General features: G+C 33.5%; 2 protein-coding genes and 1 pseudogene across 2 annotated transcripts; 2 read left to right on the forward strand and 1 right to left on the reverse strand.

Moving 5' to 3' along the window:
- LOC104710719 (serine-rich adhesin for platelets-like) lies at nt 523-2478 on the forward strand. The gene is made up of 3 exons (XM_010427361.1): nt 523-925; nt 1018-1869; nt 1956-2478. Exons 1-3 carry the CDS (start codon nt 572-574, stop codon nt 2208-2210), a joined length of 1461 nt encoding a protein of 486 aa, XP_010425663.1. The 5' UTR covers nt 523-571; the 3' UTR covers nt 2211-2478.
- On the forward strand, nt 5410-6499 carry LOC104710720. Its single transcript, XM_010427362.1, has 2 exons — nt 5410-5819; nt 5953-6499. The coding sequence occupies exons 1-2, from the start codon at nt 5475-5477 to the stop codon at nt 6436-6438; spliced, it is 831 nt and encodes a 276-aa protein (XP_010425664.1). The 5' UTR covers nt 5410-5474; the 3' UTR covers nt 6439-6499.
- LOC104715113 lies at nt 9391-11101 on the reverse strand (annotated as a pseudogene).

The raw sequence follows: 11344 nt of genomic DNA on the forward strand, positions 1-11344 counted from the left end.
ATGCAGTGATAAGATCGAGTACCATATGAATGCGAGTAAGCTCAACACGATAGAAGGACACATGAATCTAGTAGGAGCATAAACTAGAGTCTAGCTAGAGAAAGACCATATACTGATATACAGTACATAGTCAAAGATGTAACTAGTGCATAGACCAAAAACCAAAGAAATTGGTAAAACGTGAATCATAAGATATGCAAAACCGGTTATATATTGTCAATTACAAAATTAGATGAATATTCATAAAGATCGCCACAAGTATTTTTCTTAAAGATTGTCGCACAAATTTGATATAAGTCAATTGCATTATAATTTAATACATCTAAATATAGATTGAAGAGGAATGCGGATCATCGCAGCTATAGAAATTGTCGTCAAAATAGAGAGTAAACACATGAGGGCCTTTTTAGCTATTCTATTACAACCTTAAATCAATCCACCATTTTCTCCTAATCACTTAAAAAAATAGAATATCTAAGCATCTATATAAAACCCAATTCTCCTAGAAACTAAAATCATCCCAAAAGGAGAAAAACCAAAAAAAAAAACAAAAAAACAAAAAAACAAAAAAATGGCAAGAGTTTCACTAGGGATATGTCTGATGTTAGTAGTAGCATCAAGTGTGATCTATGAAGCAGAAGGAACATTCTTATTAAAACTTTACATAAGGAAGAACTTCCCGAAACAATGCAACGAGTTTACGCCTTACGCTAACAAAGGTATGTTGTCGTTCGTGACCAACCTGGAAGGTAACTGTCCGGCAACCGCAGAGTTCAAGAACTTTTTTACACAGTTCAAGTCTTACATGTCCTTCATCGAAACTGCATCGGCCTCATCGAAAAACGTTGACACCGAGATGACAACCAAATGTAATGGGCTCTTCAAGGCTATGTCTGCAATAAGCAGCGGTAAAGGCGAAAAATCAGTAAGTCCTACTCCATTTCTATTCATATAGTATTAAAGGTTTTTTTATTTTTTTCCCCTTTTTTGTATAATAATTGATGCTTGTATGAACAGGCTGATGCTGGTGGTTTGAAAGCTACCATGTTGGCAATGGGAAAAACTTTGGTTGAGCAGAAGAAGAATACAAAGATAATGACATTGAAGCAAAAGAAAGAGCTGATCGTTTCTATGGTGAAATGGACTAACATGCTCGCTACATTCGTGAAGTCGGCCTCCGAGAAGAAAGGAAAGTCCATCGATATTGGATCATATGGCCTTGATGTCGATGTTAACGACAGTTCTATTGTTGGAAACACCGAAAGTAGTTCAGCCTCATCAACTAAAGCTGGAAGTGTTTCTACCAAGACAAAAGAATCGAGCAGTGGTGGAAGTTCTGCTGCATCCAAGACAAAAGAATCGAGCGGTGGAAGTTCCAGTGGAGCTAACAAAGACACTACAGGTAAAGATTCAGGTAGTCCGAGTGAAACCCCCACGGCCAAACCTTCTGACTCAGAATCTGCTGGTGGTAAATCCGCTTTGAAAGGAAGTGAAAGTGCTACAGAAGACGCAAATGCTAAAGGAAGTATAAGTGGCAAAAGTTCATATAAGAGCTCAAAGACATCAAGCGAAAGGCGATCCAAATCATCGAGCCAAAGCTCATATAAGAGCTCATCCAGCATATCAGTGAAACAAGTTGAAAGTGAGACTTCCAAAGAAGTAATGTCATTCATAACGCAACTCGAGAAGAAGTATTCCGCGAAGACGGAACTCAAGGTTTTCTTCGAGAAACTGAAGGCTTCCATGCAAGCTTCCTCAAGCATTGCTTCCAAAACCTCAAAGGACTATGTCTCTGCCACAGCAGCAGCCACCGGTAAACTATCTGAAGCCATGGCTTTAGTGGGTTCAAAGAATGTCAAATCAGCAAAGGTGCGTTATTTATTCGAACTTTAATTATATGATAATTCCAGTTGATTAAGATTAAGTCATAAAATTATTTCTTTGTGGTATGATAGATGAAGAGCAACATGGAAACCAGCAAAGATGAAATGATGAAGTGTCTCAAACAAATACAAGATATCAACAGCAAAATAGTGAGTGGCAAGACAGCGTCATCGACACAACAATCAGAGCTCAAGCAAACAATCACAAAGTGGGAAAAAGTCACCACCCAATTTGTGGAGACTGCTGCTTCTTCAAGTTCGTCTTCATCCTCATCTTCTTCTGCATCTCAGCAGCAAGGCAGTGCAAGGATGGTCGAGAACAATTGAGTTCAAAGGCAAAAGTTGCATTAATGTGCCAAAAGATCACCAAGAAAGACAAAACCAGTAATGCCAAATATTATAATAAGTAGCTAATTACTATTAGATCATTTATATATATATTTTTTTGCTGTAAATAAAACTAAAAGATCGGTATAAACCGATATATGCAAGTACTAACTCTGTAAAAAAGAAAAAACAAAGATAGACTGTAACCGCGTTGTATGGGTAACATACAAAAGTGAGTGATATACCTATAAAAGGGATTTTGAATTTATCTTTCGTCTCCTTCCATATGTGAATAAGGTTTCTTTTTATGTATTAGTTTCTCTTATACATTTCAAAGATGACACAAACAAGTTTTCGTATGGTTCATGTGATTATGTCATAAGTCATTTCATGTTTCTTAGCACAACAACTGCGGTGGTGGATTCAACAATTTAAAAAACTTCGGTGATGATTTCTTAAAATTCCTACAAAAATTATCTTAACAATAAAAAAATCAATAGAAACATTTTACGCAAATATTGACACTTGAGTGAATTTATTAATTGAACCCACTTCTTTGAGTGCTTTGGATTCGAAATTCTTTTTCTTTTCTTTACTTTTGATCTTTTATCTCTCGTTTTTACATGTTCTATTTTTCTTTTCTTTTTTTTATCCTTTTTTCTTTGGGTAAGTTTACTTTTCTGTCTCTTCGCTATTTAGTATTTACATGTTATTTTTAGAATCTTTTCTTACTAGTATTTTTTTTAATAGATCAAAGAAAAATGAATTTTCATATAACTCATACTTTTTTTATTAATCAATTTCAGTTTTTGAATTTTAAATTTCAGAAACTCCGATTGGACGCATAATTATTGTATTGAACTTAGAGAGCTTATAATCACTATTAATAACAAAAAAGAAAGTCAGTACTAAATAAATTACATGATTTTGTTATATATATATATATTAACATGATTTCTTACATAAATTATATATTTATATACTATATATATAATATTATTTGAGAAGTACGTATAAGACTTTAACTCCAAACTTGTAGTTTATCACTGGATATGCCTTTGAATGTAAACATTTTTTATATACAATTTTCAGGTATTTTATTAATTACCTACTGAATTATAAATTCAATACAATAAATATTTTAAAATAGTACACAATCAGACTTTTTTAATTGTATATCTTCTTAGTTTAAATTGGCAATCCATATATGTTACAAAATTAACTTAAATATCTCTTTCGTGAAAATTTGTTACTATCAAATTATTTAAACAAATAATTAACATTAATAAGAATTAGAATGAAATATTTAATATATAATTTAAGTATTTAATATTATTTTTATCTTCTTTAATTGATGAAAGAATACATATAGAAATGTCATCGTATCCACTGTTTCAATTTTTTTCGTAACTAAATTATACGGTTACTATGTATATACTTTGTTTTTGGTACCAATGTTAAAATGATATTTATAATTTTATAGTTTCATCACTAAATAAAATTGGACTGAAAATTTATATATGACATAATTACATAGCAATTCATTACGTTGTTATGTTGCGGAAACCACAGTATTAGTATGTGGAAAACTTTTAGTAGTAATATAATTTTAAAAATGAATTTTGTTACTGAAATTACATGATTTTTTCTAATGATTTTATATAAATGTTTTAAAAAAATATTAGTTATATATCACACAAAATTTAGATTATAATAAATTTAAACTAAAAATTCTAATTTACTAATTCACAACATATTATTTTTATTCATATATTGAATTTCTATGATTTACTTTACTGATTTAAAATTGTTTTGCTAAAATATGAAACCAAGAACAAACAAAATATGAAAGCCACGGACATGCAAACATAAGAAAGAAACAAATCTCCTATATATTAATAAGGAAGCATTTTGTGAAAAAGCTGATGTGTCGTCTCCAGATAACTCGAGAAACATTTTTACAATTTTTCCTTTTAGTTTACATTAATTACAGTTCATGCCATTATATATTTCATTAAATGAATATTAAAACAATTTGTTATTTTTCAAATTAAATAATGTACACCTCTTTTCCTAAATTACTTTTATAAATATTTCAAAACTAACATATAAATCTGATGTATAATTTAATTAGTAAAAATAGTAGTATTCATATTTTTACATTAAAATACCAAAAATAAATTCTTTAAAGTACAAAAAAAAATATTACATTTTTTGAATGTATTACATTTCTAAGTATTTTATATATAACTATATCTTAGTTTTTAATATGAATATTCAACAATTATGTAATATAAATTGATATGGAAAATATTTTAACAAAACAGGAGAAATGATTAATCTAAAAAAATGAATTTAGTTTGTTGTTTTATAAAAAAGTATAATATTGTTTCGTCAACATAATTTTCACTTTTGTATTGCATCTTCATTGTTAACTGGGGATATGTATATATTGTTAAATACTTATAAATTATATTAATTTACATTTCTGTAAATAATAATATGAAACATAAAAATATATATTTGATTTTTAAAAATACAAAAAGTTATATTGCCATAAATGGTTACATTTTATCAAAACTTTCTCCACCACGTTTAAATACCTCATGGAAAAAATGTACTTTAATATAAAATAAACGCAAATTTGAAAAAAAAATATTTTAGTTACATGTTTTTTTTTTTTAATCCTGCACATAGTGCGGGTTGTTACCTAGTATATATATATATATATGAAAAAATGTCAACCAACGGGAAATGGGAGGATCCAACTTTTCATTTTCAACATCTATCGATTCCACCAATAACCAATTAACCTAGCAAATAAATACATGCAAAAATACTTTGAAAACTTTTTAAAATTAGTATACACGTACGTGCCCAACCCTTTTCCTCTCTACATGCGCCCGGCGCCCCTATAACTTAACTTGTATTATTAAAACATTACCGCACGTCCGCACACAAAGGGTGGGTAACCTAAGTCCATATTCTTACAAGAAAAAGTATCCTTTCCAAAATAATAATGACAAAGATTAAAACTCGGAGAGCATTCACAATAAAGAAAGAATAACCTAGAAATTTTGCTAGTCTCTTGCGACCTTAACTCGATCCACAATTTTCTCTTATATCTAACCTAAATTTAGACCATCTAAGCATCTTTATAAACCGATCCTCCAAGGAACTTAAATCATCCTATAACAAAAAAAAAAAAATAAATAAATAAATAAATAAACATAAAAGATATAGATAAAAGAAAAAACCTAAAAAATGGCAAGAATTTCATTAGCATTAGGCCTATTGTTACTAGTAGCATTAAGTGAGGTATACGAAGTGCAAGGGACGTTCTTATTGAGGCATTACTTGAGGAAACTTCCCAGAAGGAACAGAGACTTTCGGCCATTCGCTTGCAAAGGTATGTTGAGGTTTGTGGCCCTTCTGCAATCTATGTGTCCATTGAAGCCACAATACACGAGCTTCTTCGGAAACCTAAAGTCTTACATGAACTTCATAAACTCGGCGTCCGGGTCGGAAAACTATGACTCCGAGCTGAAAGGAAAAGCCCAGGGCCTCTACTCATCTATTTCTGCATTGAGTGGCAAAGGCGGAGCATCGGTAAACTTCCTATAATATTGTTTCGTTTTTAAGAATGAAATGTTAAATTTATTCCAACAAAAAAAACTGTGTTACCAAAGATGCTCGTATAGTTCAATAATGCCTTTTTTATTTCTTTTAATTTGGTAACCAGGCTGATTCCAGCAAGGTTATGGATACATTAATGTCAATGGGTAAGACATTGGGCCACCAGCAAGAGAGCAGTTCAACAATGTCGCTTGGAGAAAGGAAAGAGTTGATCTTGTCTATGGCGAAATGGGCACAAACGATTGGTCAATTCGTTGTCAGTGCTGCAGCACAGAGCGGAAAAAAAATTGATATTTCATCTTTAGGGCTTGATATTGACGCGAGTGCGACCGCAACTGGAGATTCCACTACCACTACCGAGAACTCTACCACTACTGGCACTGGCACCACAGCTGGAGGCACTACGACCACTGGCACTGGCACCACAACTGTTGGAAGTCCAACTAGTAGTTGCACCACAAGTAAGTGTTCTAATGGTGGTGGAAGCTCCTTTAAAGCTGCTGTGAACGTTCAGCACGGAGGGAAGGCATCCTCCCAGTCTCAACAAAACACATCAACTCAACAAGACGCAACAGCTGCTGGCTCTAGCTGAAGAAAGGCCGACCTAGCATATAATATATATATTAAACGTATTAATAATATTATTTAAATAAGAAGACGGCCCTGCTATACATATTTAAGCAGCGAGCTATAGAATGTATGGCTCTCTATATATATAAAGCCTTTTTTTGATAATAAAATAAGTTTTTTATTAATATTTTCTATATATAGTTGCCCAATGCATTCAACAAATAACCAGTACTCTCTTTTTGATTTATTGATTTGATCAAATGTGGTTTGGGTTGATTGTTTGATAGTGATCTCTCTATATATATATATATATATATATATACCCTATATAATAAAACGGAAGTACACAACTTTTTTTTGTAGACTATATAATTTTTATAAGTTGGTTACAAAATAGGTTATAGATTAAATATAGGTTGGTTACAAAAAAAAAGTTATAGATTAATTGGTTAATCTGTGGGCTATATAAATACACTTAAGAATATCACAAAGAATCCTCTTAAAGATAATATTGCAATGATTTATACAATTTCCAAAATAAAATTTTTAGTATTCCATGTATTATTACAAAATATATACTGTTATGCATAAAAATATACTGTTAGACGTAATAATGAATAAAATCTTGGCAATTTATCACACTTAATCGTGATTTTTGAGATCTTATTGTGCTGTTGAAAATAAAATCTTACCTAAGCATGGGTCATATTAAAATCAAACAAACAACAAATATAATTATTTATCATATATAAAATTACAAAATTAACAATATTAAACTTACTAAATAAGTGTTTTTTTCAAGCCATCATATTTAGCATATGATTTTATATAATGTTTTATCCAAAAAACTTTTAAAAACAACTCTATAAATTATATTTTATTCTAAAATTATTATTATATAAATAAAAGGAATTTCAACCGGTGCTCTACCACGGATCCTAATCTAGTATATATATATGAGTTAAGTTTGAGACACATATTCAACCAAATGCCCTAGCAGATGCTTATCTGAAATTTGTGGCCTCAAACGATAACGGAAAGAATATGTATACATTTTTCTTTCACATTTTTTTTTTGTGAGGTCACAAAATAAAATAAATAAATTCCTCAAAAACACTAAATAATCTTCAGTCAATTAGTATTGTCAAATCTTTATGTAATATTAATACAAAATTTAATTAATCTTTAAAAATAGTTGTGACTCCCTTTGGTGTCGCATGCATAAATCACATGCATGATCAATCTGAGATGCAGTTCTTAGTTTGGGGTTAATGTTCACGTTTTCTTCGTTTTAGTGGAAAACATCGTTGTTGCTTGATAATCAAGGAAAAGAGCTTCTGGGAAGCTGATTTCACGGCCACAGGAAGCTGGATATGGCGACGTCTGTCCAAACTTCGACCATTAGCAAGACCATTTGTTTACTGTTCAGTTGCTTCCGGAAACGAAGCTCTCTTTTGGCATGACAATTGGACCGGACTTGGACCACTTTCTCACATTCTTGGAGAGATGTATCCAAGGGTTACTGGTATTAGAAACCTGGCTTTGGTAAAACATGCAGTCAATAATGATGCATGGTCTATACCTAGAGGAAGACATCCTTTGACACAGCTTCTTAGAGCATGTCTCCATTCGCAACCAGTCCCTGCTCCTCAAATGGGTCCTGATACCTTCCAATGGAAACTTAATTCGGATCAAGAACAGGGATCTTTCTCCTCAATGAAAACCTGGAGGCATCTTCACCCGGCTGGTCCCTCTGTTCCATGGTACTCGCAAGTATGGTTCAAAGAAAACATCCCCAAAATGGCTTTTATGACATGGTTAACGGTACAAGATAGATTGACTACAAGAGATAGACTCATTCGTTGGAATCTCCCTGTCCCGCTGTCGTGTTTACTATGTCAAACAGGAATGGAATCAAGAAACCACCTATTCTTTGAATGCAGCTTCTCCAGGAATCTCTTATCCGGTCTATATGCTCAATTTGTACCTCTCCCGGACACCGACTTTCACAGGCTTGTAAATTGGATCAAGTCTCCTACCACAAATCGGAGACTAAATTCAATTTGCAAACTAGTGTTTCAAGCTCTAGTTTACTTCATATGGAAAGAGCGAAACAATCGCCTGCACACTCCCTCATTCCGATCGACGACTCAACTGCAAAGGGAAATACAAATGTCACTTCGACGCAGAATGTTGTGGCTGGATCGGTGTGCACATGGTACCACTTCCTCAACCCACCCTCAGCAGGAAGCTTACCTCTGCCTTTGGTTCACTCACTTCCAAGCTCCCTAAACTTCTTCAAGTTCCCTTATCTTTTTTCAAGCTCTTCCACCTGTTCTGCTCTGTGTTGTATTTCTACTTTCATACACGATTGTAAAAGTTCCGATATCGCTTTTAAAGCTAATGAAAAAAAAATATATATATATATATATATATATTTGTGTGAACGAGGGACGGACCCACATAGATTGATGAGGGTGCAACTGCACCAGATAAAATATAAAAGTTGTTTAATTTTGCATTAACATTGTTGATATAAATGGTCTAGTGGTAATGGATGCACCGCATAATTCAAAAGGTCAAGGGTTCAAATCTCCTCCAAAACTAACTTTTGATCTTTTTGCATCTGATCCAAACATTGGCTGGATCCGCCACTGGTGTGAACCAAAAGGAAGCAATTCGATCATTGAGCATAACCCTCTCATGATCGACATAGATTCAGTGCTTCTGGATAATTTAGTCTGCTAGAGACATATCACACGACTACGTTGTAAGATGAAAAACACGAGCTTTCCTTTTTATGTGTTGACCACTAGCCAAAACGGAGAAGGAAAATAAAATTAATTCCTGGGCTTAGGTCGAAAGACCAACATGTTTGATTTAAAATATAAAAAGTCAATTTTATGTGTTGGAATAAAACTAGTATTCAAACGAGAATTTTAACAAAGGACTGAAAGAAAGAGATGTACACGGGTTGATCATTCCTTTGTAAAAATTCTCGTTTAGAGCCTTAGATCATCTCTTCTCTTACATGGTATTTTTATAACGTATACATGATTTTTTGTTGTACATTCCAGAATCCAAATAATGAATTCCTCTTACGGAGGGGACAAATTAAAAGATAGACTCACCCGACAAAATCTACTCTTACATGGTATCACAACTACTGTAGCAATGCCTCTTCGTCCTCGCCCTCATTATTAATTGCCCTTTCTTCGATTTTGTGTTCATCCACATCAGTGCGCTCTTGCCTTCTGGAAAAGTAGGTAATCACAACATCATACTTTAATCATTTTTTGTGCTGTTAGACTGATGATAAAGACGGTGGTCAACGGTTAACAACACTTACACTTCCTATTTTCCTTTGTCCCTTACTGTTCTCTGTCATTTGATGAAGTTTTAAGACTGTTCATAGACCTTCCTAACACGTTTAAAGCCGCTACACGCTGCATCTCTCTCGCTGCACCATGACCACCAACACATTCTTTATAGCATATACTTAATATGACATAACGTTACAAACCCAATAAGCCTAAAGCAAAACTCTACTTTAAATAATGGGTACGGTTACATACATATTCACTTTTCATATCACAAACAAAGGCTATCTTTTTTTAAATCATGCATGTTGTTGGTCTTAAATATGATGTGACTAATGTAGTCTATAGTTGTCATACCTACCTTAATCTGATTATGAGCCAAACAGTACCCTTTCTATCAGGTCTCATTTATTTCAAAAGATGTTGGTAGGAAAGAGAGAGCGAGTACCTTCCTCGAGAGAGAATTGAATAGACGTTTTTTCCAACTCAACAGCATGCTTGCTATGCTCAGAGGAGGGAAGTGACCAAAGCACTGACAGTATAAACATAGAAAAGTAATCCGAATTAGAGTGACATATATATCTATCTATCTATCTATCTATCTATCTATCTATCTATCTTAATTATAGAAAAAGAATGGTGAAGGGGGTGCTTACTCTGTACATGATCATTGCGATTAGATTCATTAAGCTTATTAAGAAGCGTTTGAAGATGATCGTAACGCTCTTCCCCGTCTAACCTATGGCTGGACGGTCCCTGTGGGGAAGAGCTAACCATAGCCACAACTACAGCCACGGTTGGTGGTTCCTTAGGCAGGCGGAGTTGTCCTAGCAGCAGCAGCTTTGGAAGTGTCAACCTCGACTCTTCTGCGGACATATACGAGTCGCCCGCTTGCAGCATTAGTGGCCGGAGATAATGGATTCACAGGAGAGTTCGTTGGAGGTTTCTTTACCCCAAGTGATTGATACGATCGGGCATTATCTTAATGGACCCTTATGGGCTTCGTCTCTAATTATAGTTTAAACCCAATAATGTTAGTATCGTTTTCTATTTAAGTTTGTGTCTTTCTCTGTAAACAATTATCAAGAAATTAATTAAAACAATTATCTTCTTCTTCCTTCAGCGTCTCTATCTTCTTCTTCCTTCTTCCCTCTGATTTCTTCACCTCAATCTCTATTTCGTCTGATTCCTCATCTCTTTCTTCTGCTTCTCATCTCAATTTCTGTTAACTCCTTGATAAGCTACTTGGGTACTTATCAGTGATATCAAATCCTGTTGGACGAGTGTGTTCTTGCTTTGTGAATCTTTTGATGGAGTCGTTGCTCCGCCATCGGAATCGAGAATTGCAGAATCACAAGGTTCCATATCGATGAAGACCTCCTCCTAAGTCCTAACTACTACTACCAATACTGTAAAAGCAAGAAGCTAAATATGGACACCAAGCTGCGATTATTCATTCCCACAAACCCAGAAGATGAATTAAAAATTTGGAAACTTTTGAATGAAGAAGAATCAGAGGGGTGGCTCCTATGAATTTTACCTGGAGAATGGAGATGGAGATGGGACGGATATTATATTATCAAATTGGATGAGAAGACATTATATAGA

Source organism: Camelina sativa, chromosome 9 (genome assembly GCF_000633955.1).
Source record: "Camelina sativa cultivar DH55 chromosome 9, Cs, whole genome shotgun sequence".
Taxonomy (NCBI): domain Eukaryota; kingdom Viridiplantae; phylum Streptophyta; class Magnoliopsida; order Brassicales; family Brassicaceae; genus Camelina; species Camelina sativa.